This window comes from Arvicanthis niloticus, chromosome 26 (genome assembly GCF_011762505.2).
Source record: "Arvicanthis niloticus isolate mArvNil1 chromosome 26, mArvNil1.pat.X, whole genome shotgun sequence".
NCBI classification, from domain to species: domain Eukaryota; kingdom Metazoa; phylum Chordata; class Mammalia; order Rodentia; family Muridae; genus Arvicanthis; species Arvicanthis niloticus.
The window spans coordinates 36,008,280-36,029,298 of NC_133434.1; the positions used below are offsets into that span (position 1 = coordinate 36,008,280).

At 43.8% G+C, this 21,019-nt stretch overlaps 1 protein-coding gene across 7 annotated transcripts in view; it reads right to left on the reverse strand.

Annotated features, from left to right (window-relative positions):
• Iqch (IQ motif containing H) overlaps window positions 1–21,019 on the reverse strand; it is a 182,362-nt gene that overhangs the window by 120,991 nt on the left and 40,352 nt on the right. For 5 of the 7 annotated variants that reach the window (XM_076925732.1, XM_076925733.1, XM_076925734.1 and 2 more), the window contains 2 exons: window positions 3,741–3,861; window positions 653–781 (listed from right to left, as the gene is read on the reverse strand). In XM_076925732.1, coding sequence (XP_076781847.1) covers window positions 653–781; window positions 3,741–3,861 — 250 coding nt within the window. The remainder of the gene's footprint in view (window positions 1–652; window positions 782–3,740; window positions 3,862–21,019) is intronic. The other 2 variants (XR_013107660.1, XM_076925735.1) reach the window with 1 other exon arrangement.

Below are 21,019 nucleotides of genomic sequence, written 5' to 3' on the forward strand. Positions count from 1 at the left end.
AGTGGGAGAGTGCTTGTCTACCATGGGCGAGGCCCTGTCTTATCCTCAGCACAACCTGATGATGATACCACATTATAATATTCTGCTTTGTTAATACTGGGGGAAAGTATGCAAAGGATTCTATTAGTTCTTACAAACACATGTAAATCTACAATCATCTCAATATGAAAAGTTGAATTTTAAGATGGCACTGTTAAAAAAAATGTTCAGCCAGAGTAGGAAAAACTATTTTCAACACACAGAGCTGATAAAAGATTTGTATTGCCAATATACAAGTAATACCCTCACTAAAAACAAGAAGACAAAACAAGTCTGCTTAAGAAGCTAGAGCCTTCAATCACATCATAAATGATACTCAAACAGCAAACACTAGAGCACATGTCAATTTTAGTGCTTTGATTTTAATTTTTAGTTCTTTACTACTTTTTGTCTTGTTTCCCCAACCAAACTAGAAGCCCTTGAAAATACCAACGTTCTAACACACAGTGCGCAGGCTCTGCATGGATAGCCTCGGTCGCTCTGTGTGCTCAGATAAACTCAGGGTGCTCTAACCGCTCACCCTGTTCTGTTACTGGGGAGTAAAGGTCTAGGTTTTGCAGGGGAGTCCATTCCTGCAGGATCCCAGCTAAGCACAGAGGTGTGAGTGTCTTACCTTCTACTGACACCTTACGATACTCATCAAAGTCATGCAGAGGAATTGCTTTGGGTTTGATAGGTGGATTCTGAAGGGTAATCCTCGCGGTGGGGGGGATCAGCCCTCGTTCAATCATGCTTAAGATCCCTAAGAGGAAGGTTAACACACAACAAAACATGAGTTTAACTTGAAGCAATTGTACAGAGTCTGAGCTCTATGAATTGCACAACAGTAAGGTGACATCGTTTATCATCTCATTTGTAAAGGTGCATTCTAAGTGCCTTAATCTTCTCCATGAAAAATAGCTATAGCACACTTAAAGCTTAATATGCTGACCCAGGGGAGAAATCATTTCCAATTGCAGTATTATGAAATCAAATTGCACTAAGATAATCTCATTTTTAGGTAGAAATATAATTTCAAGACAAACTAAAACTTCCTTACACTTACAGCGTTTTCCATCATTGGTGATTTTACTGCACTTTTTGAAATTTATGGATATGAGTCACACATTCTTAATAACTAAAGTGTTCTTTTGTTCCAAAGAAAAGGAAACCTGTGTACTTCAACACATATACCCAGTGTTCTAACCACTCATATTTTGTTAAAAAAAATTATCTGTAGACATGCTCATATCACCGGAAGTCATGAAAGCCATACTGGATTAGACCAACATGTTAGTAATTCGTGAGACTGATGTACAATTTCTTGTCATCAGCAAGGCTGCTACCAAGTCTTCTTAAGGGCAAGACACGTTGTTAACGGGATAAACAGGTGAATAATTACACAAAGACCCATGTTAGGGACAGACCTCTCCTTACAGTGGATCTATTGTCTACTGTTTTGATGTCAGAAACCCAGGAACCTGTAACGCATTTCTGTTGGGGCTGAAGGTTCTTATTATCCGATAGAGAGAAAAGTGAAGAACTATCTATCTCAATAAATTCCTAGTACATAAACTAAAACCAAGCTGGACTAAGTTGAAGATATTGGCACTCCTAGGAGGACCTGAGACTTCGAATTTGCTCCAGGAGCCCGAAGACAGTACACTGCTATCAGACACGTTAGCCTGGTGTCACAGCAGAAGACTGGCTGCTAACGGGCTGAGAAGCCGAAGACTTCACCTACGAAAGAATCGGTCCAAGAGACCTCTCATTTGCACGCAGCACAATCATTTGTGGGAGGATTTTTTTTTTTCTTATTGTAGGTGAAGGTGTCCAATCCCTGGCCCAGACCTGCCCACATGGTCAAGCTCAGAGCCTGAGGATCTGAAGTCTTGAAACTCCCACAAGACATGTCTGTGCCCTGATGTCAGGGCCAAGCATCACTCCGGTCACAACTTTAAGCCTCTGAGATCAGTCAGGTTTCACTAGAACTGAACGAGCTCTGTATGTTATAATAGTAAATGCTTTGTTTCCATAAATATCTTTTACTGCACATACCCAATCCCATGGGGAAGAGCTATGCATGCTTTCCAGGGGAGCAGGCTAGACTCGGGTCAGTGTGCTGCGACACGTGTATTCTCAACCACTGACTCTGTGGGGAGCTTCATCTCTGAGATTTTGTCAGATAATTCAAGAAACCCTGAGGAGCCCTGTTGATGTGGATGCTGGTCATCTCTCAGGCCGAACTCGTTTGTACAGACCTGGAGTGGGTCTCCACTGTCACTTGACGGCATCAACCCCCCTGAAAATCCACACATTTCTGTGACTTGTGCTTTCCTGACACTAATATTACCTTGCACAGTAACCGGACATATGACAAGTACTCCATAAATACATGAGAGCTTATTGATTGATTAATTACAAATATGATAGGCCATGTGTTCTCTGGTGGATATAGAAATACGTTTCTTTCCCTCTGCACTAGTTGCCTTGATCCTAGATTTACCTTTGTCTTACAGTGATTTTCATCTGCTAACGCAAGGAGGGATTCATTCACTCATCCTAATTTCACGTAGGAGGAAGATGGTGCTGAAGCAAGAGACACAAACTTCCTAGTGTTACTTAGTGTTCCCGGGACATCAGTGGTACATAGCTACTGGAGAGTGTAAGTCACGGAACTTCTCACAGCTTGAAAAGAAATGACAACAACTGTGGAAAGCGTAACAAATTCAGAGACATTACACGCAGGGGCATTCGTCACAGCAGACACGGGTCAGGAGACAGGACACAGAGCTCGATGCCAGAGGACTTCCAATCTCCGGTATCACGAGAATGGTTTAGAACCAACTCTGGGTCCTGATTACTCCAATCAGACAGGAAGTGAGGTAAGACCATCTTACTCCTTTACATTTGAGTTAGGAAAGGGAAATTACTTAGCCATTCTTTAACGTTCCAGTCAATCAAGGGAACTAGGGGAAACTCAGAAGATTATAGCAGACACAGACCCCACCCCTCACCCCTTTACTTACTGCTTTGTTTACTTATTCAGTCAATTCACAGTTACCTAGAGAGTGCTGGGCACCATGGATACCAAGGTAAAGATGATACAGTCTTTCTTTTATTAGAAGTCCAATAGCTTATAACACTAGACTTTAAAGGGGCTAGAGAGCTGTCTCAGAGGACTCAGGCTCGGTTCCCAGCACCACATGGCACTCACAACCACCTGGACTCCAGTTCCAGGATTCCCATCACCCTCTTCTGACCTCATAGGGCCCCAGCCATGTATATGGAATACCGGCATACACATATCCAGGTAAAACACTCATACATATGAGTAATAAAAATCAAAAAACACTAATTATATTATCTCTGACTTCATGGTTTTGCATAGCAGTATTCTGAAATGACATTAAAAAGCAATCAGCAGCCCATCAGAAACTACTTAGAAAACGGTAACTCCTAATTATATCATGTAAACATGATAACCATTTTAATACATAATCCCAACACCTAAATTGATACTAAATTCATGAAATAATGGACTGAGAAGTAGGAGAGACTCTGGTGGTCACCTAGTCCAGGGTGAAGCTCAGCCCAGGTGAGGACCTGACCTGTCTGAGGTCACCTAAGAAACCTAGTGGCTAAGCTATTCCAACTCAGGCCCCTCCTCCTCCTCAAGGCTCCCACATCTACATCTCTAGTATGGCTGTACCATCACTAACCTTTACTGGCGTCCTTTTGCAAGACAGGTATGGGGATAAAATGGGGGTCAGTGCGACGGGAGGAAGGCAGAACTGTGAGGTTGGAGATCGTGGACCCTTTTATTAACCGATGAACCTTATCCTGAGTAATAAAAAAAAAGTTAGCTGACATTTTGCCTTCACTATGAACACAGTTTTCTTCTGGTGAACAATAAATAAGATTATGAATAGTTTCATTAAGTTTTAATAAAGTAGCAATACCATCTCTAATTTTATTGCTCCTGAGTACCCTGTGCTACTGTCTACTGTCAGAATTTTGTGTAATTTAAAATAGTTAATTAAATCCAATTAACATGTGGTGATTTCCACTATGCAAATTCAGAGTAGTAGTTAATAAAGGACTATTAAGATTTTGTTCAATTTTAATGACTACAATATAAAAGTACTAAATCTTGACATGGGAGGCTTTGAATACAGCAAAGTTGTGCACAGCCAGATTTCCCAGGAAATAAATAAGAGAGTCTTGAGGTTATAAACACTAACTGGAAGGCACTTCAGTCGGTAGTAACAGGTTAAGTATGACACCGAACAGACTGCTGAAATCTACAGAAAGGATAAAGGTGCAATGTTACCATCAGTCACACGGATAACCACCATTCCCAGAGTCAAAACTGCTCTTACTGTAGTGATGAAATAGGAATTGGTTCTTTTTAGTGGGTTTTAGATTTTAAACATTGAGTGTTTTGCATATAAGTCACATTTAATTGTATAGTTCAAGTACAGTGTTTTTACCTTGATTATAGGAAGTTGTAGATGACTGGGCCTCTCAGCAGGAAGAATTTCATTGTCTGGTGTTTATAAACTGATTTAAAATTTCAAGTTATTTTCCAAACGTTAATTAATTTGCATAGCTTCCAGGGGAACTAGGTAATGGTTTACTATTTAACTTATGAGGCGCTCAAAGCATGAAAGTTAGTAGATTTGTTTCAGGATACACATACACTGAATATGTAGTTTGTCCATCTAAAATGGATCTGGTTTTATAACAGAGGAGCATGCTGTTGACCTCAGATGTATTACACCTTTTTGCCCATTAGGCTTAAGGAGAGAAAAAGGAATGTTTCTTCTAAGCACAGAGGTAAATCACCTTATGGTTTGAATGTTATCTGATGGAAGGGTTAGAGTCCCCCAGCCAGGATGCAGTACTGAGGGGCAGCAGAAAGGCAGTATCCCCTATACCCTCAACTCCGCATGGTGCTCAAAGAGCAGGAACAAGACTTGTTCCTTCTGGGTGCTGTGGATGGAGCACACTGTCTTGTACACACTGGGAAAGCACGACCACAGAGCCGCACCCCCATTGCCTCAAACAATAACTAAGAAAAGGTGTGTGTGTATACTCGTGCAAGTCTGGGGCTAATGCCGATATCTTCCTGGATTGCTCTCCACTTTATTCATTGAGGTAGGGTCTCTTGCTGAACCCAGAGCTCACAGATTTGGCTTGCTAGCCAGCTTGCCTAGGGGATCCCATTTCTCCCTCCCTGGGATTATAGACTGCCTCTGTAGCTGCCTGGCTTTTATATAGGTTTTAGAATCTTAACCCCAGTGCTTACACCTGGGAATGCAAGTACTTTATCTACTGTGCCTCTCCTTGCCCTCAAATAGCGTTTAAAGAGGGGGCAGTAGGTAAGAAGTGCTGCCTGTTGCCTTCCAGGTGAGTTCCAGGGGAGAGCCTTGTGACTAGCCTTGCCTCCGTTGCAGTGGGGGCTGCAGAAGAGTGGGAGAGAACTCAGGTTTGCTGAGGTAATGGGGCTGCCCTACCTTTCCTCTAACTCTCTTCTCTCCTCCCCTACATCTGAGTTGCTTCGGGGATCTCCTCCTAATCTGGGAGACAGAGATAACTGCCCACTGTATTGTAACTAGAGCTGGCGTCTAAGTGACTGAGAACACCCGACATCAAAAGGGACAGGATCTCTCGTTTGTCTGGCAGGTATCAAGGTCAGGGAAGTGAAGGTAAATTGAAGGGAGAGAGATTCCACTTCAACAAAACTGTCAGGCTCTGTGTAGAAGTGAAATACAGATTTGGCAGTTTCGAGGCACAGGGCATAATTTATCCGGATTTTTTTTTTTTTTTTTTTTTGAAAGCCTTTGATAAAGAACACCTGACAACTGGCTTTTGAAAGCTAAAGCAGCAAGATCCAGTATAAAATACATCATTAAGAATGACACAAAGGAGAGGCTGAGGGGCAGGGGACAGACTCTGCCCTGCAATCAGCAGATTCATATGCTGCCTTACACCACGCCAACACCATGTATGTATGCTGCAGAGGCAGTGGTGGGCCAGTGGATGGGACGTGAGACAGGGCTACGGATTACAGAAAAGAAATCCCTCATCCTGGCTAAATAAGAAACCCCTGCCTGCTCAGCTGGCCTTTCTGATGGTAAAGATAAACACTGTTGCGTGAGCCTGGTTGGAAGGGGAAGGTGGTAAACGTCGACATTCACTGTGAGCACCTACTATGTACCACTATCTTTTTCACTGAGCACCTACTATGAACCACTACCTTTAATACAGTGATCATTACATTTCAGGAGCAATGGGGAAGCTGAGGGATAAGGGGGTTTTAGAAGTGGGAGCGGTTTTAACTCCGACCGCTGCTGTTACGGGGGCTGTTGCAGCGATTCCACCCTGATTATGTATTGGAACCACTCAGGGAGTCCCTTGAAAACGCTGCTTGCCTGGGCTCCCATCCTGGGTGGTCAAGTCTACACAGTTTAGCTTAGGCCTGGGCCTTGGTACTTCTCTGGGTACTCCCTGGGCAACAGTGATGTGCAGTCAGGGTTATGATGGAGTAGCATGGATATTTAAACACCATCTTAAAAGAGGCATTGAGTTACAGGATGGGTTAGGGGATGCAGCTGTAGGTAGAAAGAATAAACCAAAGCGGCACATGGAAGCATGACGGAGTTGCAATCAGGAGAGGTCTGGGTGGCTGCACAAGTGTGGCCCTGTCGGGGGAGGGGTGGAGAGTGACAGGAAAGATGGGCTGAGAGAAATGCCAGTTTCAAAGCTGGCTTTGAGAACGTGCCCATCCCTAGCAACGTCTACGCCCACTGCCTCTGGAGGTTCCTCTGTGGTGACTGCAGTACACGTTACAAGAGCACATGCTCTGAAATTTGTAAAATATGTAAACCTTCACACACTGACATAATATGAAGTATAATTATTCAATAATCATATAAACAGAACAATGCCACTTACATATAGTCTTTCACTGTTATTTCTAAAACTATTGAAATAGAGGGGGGGGATGGGGTCCCAGGGCTCCAGCTCAGTAGCAGAGAGTTTGAGTCACATGTGTGAAGCCCTCGGATCAGCCCTTAGCACTGGAAGGAAAGCAAAGCTGGAGGGAGAAGCAGCAACCATAGTCCTATGGTTAGAACCTTCAAACAGAAAGCTCACCCTATTCCATCACTCTGGTACAGTGCGATATGCTCTTTATACAGGTTCTGCCAATGTGGAAACACGGAGATAGAAGGAAACACACCACCTTTCATTAGGAGCTCTGTCCTCCTTGGTATCTTTATAACAACTGATATACTGATATATAATACAGGTGTGTATATTACATTATTAAATCTAATTTGACATGAATTTAAGAGAGGGAGATGGTCTGAATTTAAAACATCAAACTATGTTGTTATTATTATTGTTACTATTATTTTTATTATTTTGAGGGTGAGTTTCATGTAGTCCATGTTGGTCTTGAACTTACTATGCAGTCAAGGATGATGTTGAACTTCTGATCCTCCAGCTGGAGAAACAGGCAGGTGCCACCCTGCCCAGTTTATGTGTTACTTGGAATTGAACACAGGGGTTTGTTCATGCCAGGCAAGTACTCTTCCATCTGAAATCCAGCCCCAGCATCAACAAATTAGTAAGGCTTATCAAATACTCCTCTACCCCAGGATTCCTTTATAGAGGCAATTGTTTTCTCTTAAAGAAACAGAATAGTGGGCTGAAGTGGAAACTTAAGGATTCTTTGGAAACTCAGTTGTGTTGGACACTGTTTTGCTGGGGCAGACATGTGGGGGAGTGTTTAGCTGAAGTGGACACAGGTAAAGGGTTAAGGCAGGCTCGTGACGGAACGTTTAGCTGAAGGAGCCACAGGAGAAAGGATGTTCTGCTGAAGCAAGCATGGAAAAGGACATGTGATGAAGGATTCTTCACTGGCACAAGCATTGGTCTGTCTTAGATTGTGTAGTTGAGCTGCTGCATTTGTTGGGACTCCATAAAAAGAAACGCACCAAAAAACCTTCTGGTGGTGTTGCAGTTTCTTGCCACTTCTGCAGACTCAGGCTGTTTGTCAGGGTGCTGTCAGCTGCGGCAAGACTGGAGGAGGACAGGTGATATTTAGAGGGAGTATAAATAGAACTCAACGGAATCTGAGAACCTTGACTTTGAACTTCCCACTCACTACAAGTGTAACAGATCTGTTTCTGTTGTTATGAGCCATCAGCTTTGTGGCATTTTGTTAGGGACTCAGTGGACCAAGGCACCATGTTCTGATGAAACTTTATTCCCAGGAGCAGGTGGCTAACGCTCAGGCAATACTTTGCTGACTCATGTTATACAGCTGAATAAAGCTAATTATGAAAAACACTTTAGCATGGGTTGCCATGGATAGAACAGCGTAACTTCAGAAGATGGGGCATCAGTGGCCTTGCTACAGCCAGCTGCTTTCTTTCCTCTCTCAGTTTCAGAGTACTTTTACACTGGTTAGACTTACAACATTCACACTCTGTTTTGACTCTACAGACACCAGTATGTGCTATCCACGAAACTGGATCAGACGCTCATCGACAGTCATTTTCATGGCCTTTTAACCTGCAGCTTCTTGATTTGGTGAGTAGGCTTCCTTGAGCCATCAATGGTTCTGTCCAGCAAGGTCCATGGGTATCTTACCTGCCTTTACACTTGAATTACACCTGGGCTTATTATTTCTGATTTCAAAACCACGTAGACACCACACCATTCTTCTTGATGGTAAACGTTGTAAACTCTAATGCCAACATGAATTTTTATTCTTTTTTTCTTTTCTTTTTTTCCTTTTTTCCTTTTTTTAATTGGATATTTTATTTATTTATATTTCAGATGTCATCCCCTCTCCCCATGCCCCCCATAAAACCCCTATCCCATCCCTCTTCCTCCTTTATGCTTTTATACCATTTAGTTACATGCAAGTATTAAGGTCAGTTCTAGGTTGAGGGCCTAGCAATACAATAGATGCAAATAGTCAAGAAACAAGCAAGACAATAAATACGAATAGTCAAAGAAAAAGCAAGGCATTAAACCCAATTACGTGAACACTCCTGAGATCACTGTTTCTAAGGGCTTATCAGGATGACCAAAGTATCTGAGCCTACTTCCCTGTCCTAGCCCAAAGTCATTTTTATGCCTGAAGCCTACTTCTTTGTCCTAGCCTAAGATTTTTATTCCTGCCTGAAATCGCTTCTTTGTTCTAGCCTAATGTCAGATTCCTGCCAAGCAGCCTATTTCCTTGTCCTTGGCCAAGTCAGATTCCTGCCCCCAAAGCTCTCCACATCTCCCCCTTTTTTCATAAACAAGACTGAGCCTGTCTTAAGTCATTCTGACAAGAATGCCTTCCTTACCAGTAGTGAAATATGCATTATCAAAAGCAATGTACTTCTGTCTTAGGTTGGTAAGGCTTTGTGCAGAATCTTACCCGTCCTTGGCTTGCCAGCCTGTTCAATTAATAACTCTGTCTGGGGGTCCATTTTCCGTTTCAAGTCATGTACTTTGGCTGCCAACATGTTGATGTTGTTAAAGACAAGCTTTCACACTATGAGCAAGAATAAAAGTATTCCCAGGACAACAAGGGCTAGTGTGATCAAGCTATATATGCCATTCTTGACGCTTGACCAAAATTTGACGCTTGACCAAAATTTGACGCTTGACCAAAATGGAAAAATACTGACCTCAAGCCATGGATAATTTTATCAGCATTATCTGCACCATCATAGCTCAGTAGAGAAGCATTCTTTAAATTCATAATCTCACTATGCAAAGTTAAAACATCCAGAGAGGTGTTAGAATTATTCCAAATACCCTGCAAGTGTTTCTAAACTTTTTCCTAATTAAAATGACTATCATTGTAAATTTTAGACAACTCCATTGGTATTTGGCATGACACTCGAGATGGCTCCTTATTCTTAAACTCTGAACCTCCTTCCAATAATCTGAATAGGATAAAGAGCGTCAATCTGATATTCCAAATGCTTATCTAAATCTTCTTGTATACTCAACACATTAGTAACATTTTTTTTTTGCTAAATGATTAACAAAAGTAGGTGTCTTAACTTCTTGTATCAAAGCAATTGCAGAAGCAGTGGTGCTAGCAATTAATGTAATTAAAGCTGCTATACCAGCAATAATCAAGCCCACTACCCTCTTGCTTCTGCTTAAAGCCTGACTCACTTTTTTTTTTCCTTTTTCCGAGACAGGGTTTCTCTGTGTATCCCTGGCTGTCCTGGAACTCACTCTGTAGACCAGGCTGGCCTCGAACTCAGAAATCTGCCTGCCTCTGCCTCCCAAGTGCTGGAATTAAAGGCGTGTGCCACCACCACCTGGCCTGACTCACTTCTTCCAGTATGTTTGCAAGCTTTTTTCAGAAAACAAAGGCTCTGTAATACTCAGGGCAATAAGACAAAGGCTGGATGATAGACGCCCATAACAGACATGCCAGATTTCAACACACTAACACAATTAGAAAGTATATAATCAATGCAACTTACATTAAATGCTGTAGAAGAAACAAAAGTAATTTTAACTTGACAATTAAAAGAGCCTTAATACATGCACTAATGCTTGTTTAAAATTGAGCTCCTGTCCCAACTTTATCTCTTGCTTACATAACATCATAGAGAACTGCAGCTAACTTCCAAATATGTCTCTGAAAATGTCCAGATCCAGCCTTCCAAATGAAGACTGTTATTGCCAATATTGGATTGATTTCTAGATCAGTACAAGACTGAGTCTGAATAACTGGTCACATTTAAGAAAAATACAAGAGTCATTATAATTTCTCCTTTTGATTCTCTGTTCTACACGGTCTAAAAACTTGAGACAAGGCAGCTTGTCCTGTCTGGGATATAGGCAAGCAAAGGTGGGTCAGAAACATATGTCCAATACAGCTTCCCAGTCACCATTGTCAGGGCACTCAGCAAGCTCACAGGTCAGCATCATTCTTTGTCCCAGCATCAGCCTGTCCCACCTATTGCTCTGGCAGCCACCATGCTCCTTCAGCATCCTGCAGAAAAAAACACAAACATGCCCTCTTCCCCATATTAGATACCTGATGGGGATCTTGCCATATGCCAGCAAGTGGATCCTTCCCTTTCACCTATGCATAAGTATGCCTGGTTGTAGAGCACCACAGACACTCAGCAGAAAGTTCCTGCAATTCTGGGCGTGTTAGAGCTCCTGGGAGTCCAGCCTCCTCTGGGTTTGGGGGATTGCGTGCAGAGCTGATGCTCCAGGTCTGCTCAGGGCACCGGCACAGACCGGAAGGACAAATTTTTATTCTTTATAGGCGATTTCTTCCTACATGTTGAAACATTCTTCATCTTTAAAGCCTAGGTATTTAACTAAGATAATTTATGTTATATATTCTGAGTCCAGTCTTTTCTGAGGTTCTGCTTTCTTCCCAGCAGCGCTTTGCTTCCTCTTTACTTTGAGAGCTTTCTCTTACATCAGTGAATATCTTCTCTTTCATTTGCTGGACTCTCCGTTTGGGGGATGCCAAATGTTCTTCCATGTCGCTCATCTTTGCCTTTCAGATTATGGTACTTATTTGTCCTCCAGGGACTGTTTTCTTTTCAAACATGACATTCCAATTTTGCCTGAGTACATGGCTATCCAATTACAGATCACAATTTTCAGTATTCCCTGGGACTAAATGGGGGATGTGACCTAATTCATGCCAATCAGATGTGAAGAGTCCTTCTAGGTCACCTCCTCAGAAGGCTTTCCTTTGGGTCTCTTCACACCTCCCATGAGCTGATATGTGGGGAGGAAACAGCTTCTGCCATAAGATAGACTGTCCTGTAAGAAGTGAAAGGAGGGGACAGGAGGAATGGCATCATGGGTGGCCACTCAGAGTAGAGCCAGACTTGGGTTCTCCATGATGAACTGTTTTGTGAATGAGAAATACATTTCTTAAAGGTATTGTCCCCTTTTTCAATATTGTGGCAGTGCAGTTTGCACCAGAGCAATGTGCATATCAGTTAGCACCTGATTGATCTCTTTGTCTCTTTCCTGCGTGAATGCTGTGCTTACAGGCTTTCTTCCATGTCAGTATTTCAGTGTGCAGTAGTGTCTGTCCCCCTTCTATTTATAGTTTATTTATTAGTTCCATAAAGTATTCTGGTATTCAATTTGTTTCTGTGTGTCTGCAGTCTCCCTCTTTGGTTTATTCTGCTACTTTATCATCTCGTGTGAGATCCCATTTTACCTAATTTATGTTGTCAAGCTGTGCTATTTATTACATGAAGAAATTATGAAAAAATCCTTATGTTCTTGAGTTATGATTTTTTAGACTGTCTTTTGTGGCCTGGAGTTCTCCCTCCTTCCTCCTTTCCTTTTCTCTTGTTATCTATGAGTAAGATACAAACACAGAGAAAACGCACCAGTTGTAACCCACATTGGGACTGCATCCTTCCTCCCTTGTGCACAGCTGGGCAGCTCCCCCAGGTGTCCTGCAGTGAGCTGCCTTCTCCCCCTTTCCTGTACCCATATGTGACCTGAGATGACCCTGTCCAGCCCACGGGCATGTGTGACCTGAGATGACCCTGTCCAGCCCACGGGCATGTGTGACCTGAGATGACCCTGTCCAGCCCACGGGCATGTGTGACCTGAGGTGACCCTGTCCTGCCCACTGGCATGTGTGACCTGAGGTGACCCTGTCCTGCCCACTGGCATGTGTGATCTGAGATGACCCTGTCCTGCCCACTGGCATGTGTGACCTGAGATGACCCTGTCCTGCCCACTGGCATGTGTCCCATTTACTCACTGGGAGCTGAGTGAAGACCTGAGCAAAACCCGTTGAAAGTTTTCTCAGGCTGCACCAACTTCAGGAGGGAGAAGTGAGATTTTTGTTTCACTTTTAAAATTGGAGCGGTCTAAATTATTTCAAACTTTGCATATAAACCAAGAACTTCTACTAGTATTTGACATCATGATCTTCTGAATTTATCTAATTCAACTTCATATAAAATTCAGCTCCACTAAGGAGGAAAAATACGTAATCAAAAGTCTACAACTTTTTTTCCCATTAGAGTTAAATCCAGTACTTTCTCCACGTGTGCTTATACCTCAGGGGAGTATGTCCCCCTCCTCCTGAGGGTCCTGAGGAAGCCTGGGAAACAGCCCTCCCAGTGCCTGCTCTCCTGAAGTTACAATGATGCATGTTGGCTGTGACTCCAGGTGGCCCAATGGCAAAAACCAGCTTGAGTCTTTTTTGCCAGTTTTGTGGGACAAATAAATCTTCCTTTCATAGGATCATGTATTCCATGGAACATTATTACTTCAAGAGACTAAGATCCTCTGGAATAGTTTGTAAGACAGTTTATTCTGGTCAACAGGATTAATGCCCAGATACCAAGTATGTTGCTCCAATCTGCTAATCTTTGGGTATCCTGCAAAGTTAAGAGATAGGTGATATCTTGATTTAACAGCTTGGAACCCACTGGATCAGTGTTTCTAATGGACACAAACTAACAAAATTCTAGGGCATTTTTGTTGCTATTTTTCTTGCTACCTGTGATTGCATCCTCCTGGTACTCCAAGAGAACTCTTCAGCCAGCTGGGTAATCCCTGGAGATACCAACTGCTGCCCATCTCACCCATTTCTCCAGCACATCTCGTACAAGGGGAGCCACACACCTGGGAGCGCACATGTAAAACTGAGTTTGACAGTGGCCCTGCCGGTTAAGGTCTAGAAAAGACTGTACGTTTACCATTTATCACCACACTGTTGATATTTAGTCCCCGCTGCCCAACGCTGTGCCCATCTGTGGACATTCTTGTTTAAATATTGGCCGGGGTCACAAATGAAAGGAAGTTTCTTCCTCGTTCACCTCACCCCAGCGGCGGGGCTGGTGCAGAGCTACCAGAGCCTGTATGAACACCGGCTTTTCTTACCCACATACACACCTGAGGATTGTTAATATTAGACAAGGTTATAGTACTTTTAAAAAAAAAAAACTTTGTCTAAGTTGAAAACAGTTTTAATTTTTAAGAGTTTTCTATTTTTTTTTTCTTTCCTTAAAAATCTTAATTAACTCCGTTTGGAGTTTTCTCTGGTACAGGGTGCAAGGCTGGATCGGACTCAACACTGGTTTTCCAAACTGTCCTCCAAGCCCCTGGAGCTCCTGACTGGCAAGCCCTCCTCTCCCTGCTGGTTTCCAGGGCCGCCTCTCCCACACAGAGGGTAATATCTGTGCTCACTTTTCTATTCCACTGATCTGATAGTTTTCTATCCAGAGAGGGTCGTCATGATTACTGTAATCCTGTCATGTTTCAGGAAGTGGATGGAAAGTTCACCTTCGTCAATCTTCCTTAGGGGAAAGAGGTTGTTTCAACCTTCACTCCTCACAGTAACAAACATTGGCAAATTGAAAAGAATTAACATTTCACTCAAACAAAATAAAACTTCTATGACTTTCCACTGGAATTACATTACATATGAAGATTCATGTTGAAGGACCGCCAGGTGGACTGCGGGCATTTCTCCTGTTCAGGAATGTGATGCGACATCCCACTTATTCAAGTGTTCTTAGACATCACGCCAGAGTTTTGAAGCTTTGTTCACAGAGGTCCTGTCCTTTATGTCTCAGTATCTTTTCTAGGTACATTTGTACTTGATATGAGAGGGAAAAAGAGGAGGGAGAGGCTGAGGAGGGAGGGGAAGAAGTAAGGAAAATAAATCTACTGCAATGTTTCTAGTGTCTGTCTCTGTGTAGGGCTGAGGTCATATAGCTTTTTGTCGCTTTACATTTTCTGACACATTTTCCCCAATGACAAAGTGAAAAAGTGTCACAATCAGAAAATCATGCATCAGGGGCTGGGGGAGGGGGAGGATAGCTCAGTGGCTAACAGCACATAGTCCTCTTCCAGAGCATCCAAGTTTACATCTTAGCACCCATGTCAGGAGGCTCACAAACACCTGTAACTCCAGCTCCAGGGGATCCAATGCTTCTGTCCTCCTGTATCACCAGCACTCACATAAATGTACACACACACACACACACACACACACACACACACACACACACAAAAGTAAAGCAAAATCATGAATCATGTATTAGAATGACCAAAGCCTTGCATTTGCTTCTTAATGTCAACTGCTATGTTGAGCACCTGGGCTCTGGGCTCACTCCCAAGAAGCAAATCCTAGGATTATGCTATAGCCAGCTAAAGAAAGTGGTATGCAGGGCTGGAAGCCGGGAGACGAGAAATACCATGTAAAATATGCCTATGGAACTAGACCCTCCCCCACCTCCCCACTTCTCTGCAGAAGCTGGCCTAGTCAAATGTTCACTTTGATCATATTAAGTTAAATAAATCATTCAGTAAGTATTGTCCATGCATAAGTGCTCTGCAAAGACTAGAGAGGATATGAAAGTGGGAAAAAAATGGCTCATGCCTGTCAGGAGGGTAAGAGGAAGTCAGCTCACTAATTCATTAAAGCAAACTGTGATGATCTAGGCAAGGGGAAATTAACTCTACCTAAGAGACCTGGGTAGAGTTTTTTTTTTTTTTTTTTAAATATCTTGCATGCCTATGTACATTTGTGTGTGTATGCATATGTACATGTGTGTGTATATGTACATATGGACATTTGTGTGTGTATGCACATGGACATTTGTGTGTGTGTGTGTGTATGTGTGTGTGTATGTGTGTGTGTGTGTGTTTGTGCATGCGCAAACTCTTGGGAGTCAGGTCTCCCCTGCCACCATGTATGATCCAGGGATGGGGCAACACACCTGTACACAGCACTTCTTCCTGCTGAGCCTTGGCAGGCCCTAGCAGGCCCTGGAAGGTATTTTATGGTCCAAAAGAAGAACATTCTACAAAAGTAGTCTAAGGAAGTATGTGGCATTCCATGAGTTAAACTAAGCCAACATGGCCTATCTCAGTCACACAGGTCTCAAACCAATTGTCATCAGCCAAACCCACATAAATTAACAGCATGTTTGAGTCTGGCCATTCTGGGCATCATGTTCCTGCCCTGAGGAGGTTTACAGTCTAGACAGAAAAGTTCCTCTTGTCTCTTGTATTGAGTTAATTCTTTCACTGCTGTTCCAGACAAAGAGACTTTTTTTTTTTCAGCAAATTCTTATGTTCCCGAATGTGGGAACATCCGGATGCGGCCACTGTACATGTCTAGGCCCTTCAGCAATGAATACAGTGAGAAGCTGTAGCCTGGGTCTAGGGGACAAGGGGGAGAGGAGCAGCACTGATCGCCAAAAGATCTCGCTCAAGAATATTCACATGGAATATTCCCTCTGGAATTTTATCATTATCCTCTTGATTCTAAGGCTCTTCCCATTCCCCAGGCAGTGTAGCACCAAGGTAGGAAGTGTACTAGTGACCAGGGATATGTCCGTCCTTCCCCAACTCAAGTGTTAAATACAAAGTAAAGTGCACGGTCAATGCGTCCAGCTCTGTGCAGAAGTCACTTTAGATACAAGCTGCCCACGAGGAACGCGCTCCAATCAGTGGTGCTGAAGACACGCAAGCCCAGCTAAAGGCCAGCGGTCTTTATAAAAGGGAAAGCATGTGCAGTGGTTTGTATGAGAAATGTTCTCATTGGCTCTTTATTAACACGTGGTCCCCTGTTGGTACTATTTGGGGAAGTTATTGAACTTTTAGCAAGTGTACCCTAGCTGGAGGAAGCACATCACTGGGGGTGGACTTTGGGAGTTTGTAGCCTCACCCCTCTTCCAATCAGCTGTCCCCACTCCCTGTGTGCAGTAGAGAGGGTGAGATGTGATCTCTCAGGGTCCTTCTTCTGCCACCAGACAAGATGGAACTGGAAGCCATAGCCAACCCTTTGTCTGCCCTTGGGCATGATATTTTATCACAGCAACAGAAAGGGAACTAAGACAGAAGCCAATGGGAAGCCATGGGCAGGAGCCCAAGCTCGGGTGTTAGATAGCAGTCTGACCTGTCATTCTCCAATTTATGAATGATATTACTGGACCAAGTGACTTAGCTTCTTGAAGCTGGATATTCTTCTTTAGTATCTTTTAATTTAGTTTTAGTTTACAAAGTATGGGTGTTTTGTCTGCATTTGGTCTATGCAGTATATGTGTGTCTGGTTCCCTCCAGAAGCCAGAAGAGGGCATCGGATCCCCTGGAACTGGAGATGCGAACAGTTACAAGCAACCACGTGGGTGCTGGGAGTCGAAGGCTGGCTCTCTGGAAGATCAATCAGTGCTCTTTACTGGCTGAGCCATCTCTCCAGCCCCAAGCTGAAGAGTCTTAACCAGTCCAAAAGTGACACCATCACCATTTCCATAGGGCTTACTGTGATATCAGGAGCGGGGCACAACACAAGTCACGCAGCCAATCCAAGCAGATTGTAGTTATTATCACAAAAAGCCAAGTCAGTAAGGATTTCTGTGTCCACACGGCACTTGCTTTCCAGGGGTGGATTCACATCCCTCTGGCAGCTGAGGCCTCACAGATGTGCACTTCCGAGTCCACACATGTGATGCTGCTCGCTGTGAAGCTTATCTAATTCATGGTCATTTCTCAGTTTCCTGGCTCACTGGGCAGCCTCGTGACTGGGCTTTCTGAGTGACTCTAACATTCTATGCTCATCAGATCAGACTGAACATTCGGTGCTCTGTGGTATCAATGAGATGGTTAATTTAAGCAAAATAAAATTCTAATCCTGTAAGTTAAGGGTTACACACACACATACACACAAACTTTGTAGGGAGTCCTGGCTGCCAGCCACCTCCCCAGGTGATACCAATATTATTGTACTCCAACTCCGTAACATCTCTTGTAAAGGATAAATCTACATTTTGGGCCTAGAGATTGCCTTCTTTGAACTACACAGGATTATTCTTAGAGTGCACGCATGTGCATGGCTGAACTACACAGGATTATTTTTAGTGTGCACGTATGTGCATGGCTATGCATGTTGCTTGTGTTTATTTAGATGCACGGGTGTGTACGTGCACGAAGGCCAGAGGAAACCCTTTAGCATATTACCTTCCTTTGAGACAGGGTCTCTCATTGGCCAGGAGCTCACTAATAAGGCCAGGCTGGCTGGCCAGCAAGCCCAGGAACTCTCCTGTCTCTGCCTCCCCAGACTTAGGGTCACAAGCATGTGTCCACCACACCCAGCATTTTTACAGGGTGGTGGAGACTGAACTCAGGCTGGCGAGAAAAGCGCTTTCCCGGTGAGCGCCCTTCCTAGCTCTGTGGAGGGCTTTTAGAGTCAGCTAAGCAAACATTTTTAAATATCAGGAAATTTCAGGGAAAACAAAACATAAACTTGAAAGCTTCTTTTGAAAATCTAGCTGCAAAGGGTGGAACTAAAGGGGTTATGATCTATGGGAAGCCCAGCTCCGGCACCCAGTACTGCAGGCCTAGCCTGTCGTTTACTATCTGCCTGGCCAAGACCCTGGACTATGGGTATAATTTTAAATCTCATTTTCTAAAGATTTAATTTTTTTTTACAAGTGGAATAAAGCCAGTAAGTAAAAAGTCTATGAACATCCCCCCCTACTTTTTCCAATTTAGCATACACAGGCATTAAGTTTGAAAACATAGAATATTGTAGAAAACACCAGAATGAAGCCAGTCTCCTGGGCACAGCTGTGCCTGAGCAGATTGGACCCGGGAAGCTGGTGTGAGGTCAGGACAGGAAGAACCTCCCACTCTGCAGTACTGAGTGGGACCAGTACTGCAGGATGTGAGCAGTGGAAGGGAGGGCGGGGCCGAGAGTGTTAGCAAGGAACCATCCCCGGCCTCACTGTCAGTCCCTCTTGCCACATTACTCCTACCTCAACAAATCCTGCTTTGGCCAATACTAGAGGAGGGGTCGACATGTGGAAATGACAGATGGGGTCACAGGTAGAGTCCTTGGCAGCAATGGGGCATGCAGCATTAAGACAGAAAGCAGGGTAGGTTTGGGAGGAAATCTAAGGCATGCTGCTAGAGTGGCTTATTCATATGAGAGGACAAAGCCTTATGCAAATTATCAGGGAGAGGGGTGCCTGCAGAACTCTAATTAGACTGCTTCATGAACATCTAACAAGTCCAGGAGATAATGTGATTCCAGAAAGTACTATTGCTTTATAGCCAAGGGGAGAGGAAATAAAGTGTAATAATCAATGAGGACATCAAGGGGCAGGGACTGTTCACAAGAATCCGAAGGATGCCCTTCAGTTAGAGCCGCTGAAGTGATCTAATTTCAACTGTGTGCCTAAAGCCCTTCCTTTTATGCTCCAGACTGAGACCACACAATTAGATTTCAGAGCCCATCCAAGGCCGTCCATCAGCTCCAAGCGCATCTTTTGGGAAAACCTGAGAAAACTGTGTGGCCCATGGGGGCAGCACCTCATCTGTTCCTAGACCACACAACACCTCTCCAGATACTTAGACTTCTCGTGAGGCCCCCTGGGTGGCCTGCATCCAGCAGCTTGCGGGGTGTCACTACCTGCTCTCCTGGGAGGGACTGGCCATTCTAGAAGCCATCTAAGGAGCATTGGCCTGAGAGTTACACAGACAGGGCCGTGGCCCCTTTGGTGACTCTGAACAAGGCATTTTGTCTTCTCAGTATAAAAACACATCATGAGCTGAGGAAAGGCTCTGTGGACAAGAGCTTTTGGCACGTAAGCATAAAGATCTGACTTTGAATCCCCAGCTCCCACATAAAAATCTAGACATGGCTGTGTGTGCCTCTAACACATGGGGTTGGGGGCACAGGCAGGCAGGTCCCAGGAGCTCACTGGCCCTCCGGCCTCGCCAAAACACTGAGCTTTGATGTAGCAAACCCCCTGTTTCATGACAGATGGTGACAGAGAAAGACCCAGCATTTCCTGGAGCCACTACACGCAGAGGCACTCATGCACAGAGTCGTATGCCTGCGTACAACACACAGAACACACTGGCCAACACATGCGGGAAGATTTAACCTTTCAAAACTAAGTGATAGATTCGGATCGTGGCTTGTAGCCATGATTCAGGGTAGGGATGATGCCTAAGTCCCTGGACTCGGGTCTGTGGCCTTTCCGTCTATCATGTATATGGCCGCTTTTATGCTTTTCAGCCAGCGTTTACTCTAAACATTTACACCATATCATTATTTGGTTATTAAAACATGATGTGAATCCACATTCTCTACCTTGACCCCTAGCCCAGTGAGACCCTAACCTTCAAATAAATATTTCCTGCGTTTACGTTACACGTGTGACTACGACGCCATGGTTTAAAGGAAGCGTACAGTGACTTGTTACTCATTATTGTCATTTCTCTTCTACCGGGGAGGTCTGTGGAGGCTAGGAATGCATGCTTGAACTCGAGTACTGTTTAAGCAGCAGTGGGCTAGAAGACGGGAGAGCACAGCAATAGTAGTTACTCATCTCAAGTGCCTCTTAAGAGAAAAGGACCCTGGGCCATGATGAAAGCCGTTCTACTCCCAGGCCAGTTTCTCTTGTGGCTGATGCCATGGAGCTGCCCGCTGTGTTAACTGTTCTTGGCTTCAGTTTTCGTTTGTTTGTTTTTGTTTATGTGTATGAGTGCTTTGTCTGCATGTTTGCGTACTGGAAGAGGGCAGCAGATCCCACTATAGATGGCTGTGAGCCACCATGTGGTTGCTGGGAATTGAACTCAGGACCTCTGGAAGAGTGGACACACCCAGTGCTCTTAACTGCTGAGGCATCTCTCCAGCCCCTTGTTTTAAATAGAACTCACTGCAACACATCTGGACTGCTCCATTCTCATCCTTGTAACACAAAAGCAACAATAATGAGGTCAAAGAGTGAAAAGTTTTTGTTGTTTTGTTTATTTGTTTGAGGTAGAGTCTCACATTGTAGCCCAACATGGCCTTGAATTTCGGTGATCCTCCTGCCTCAGCTTCCCAAGTGCCTGATTCAGAGCATGAAGTTTTCTATTCTTACTCACAAAAATATAGTTCTTATAAAAAGTTTGAGTTTGTAATATACACACACACATATATATACACACACATATATACATA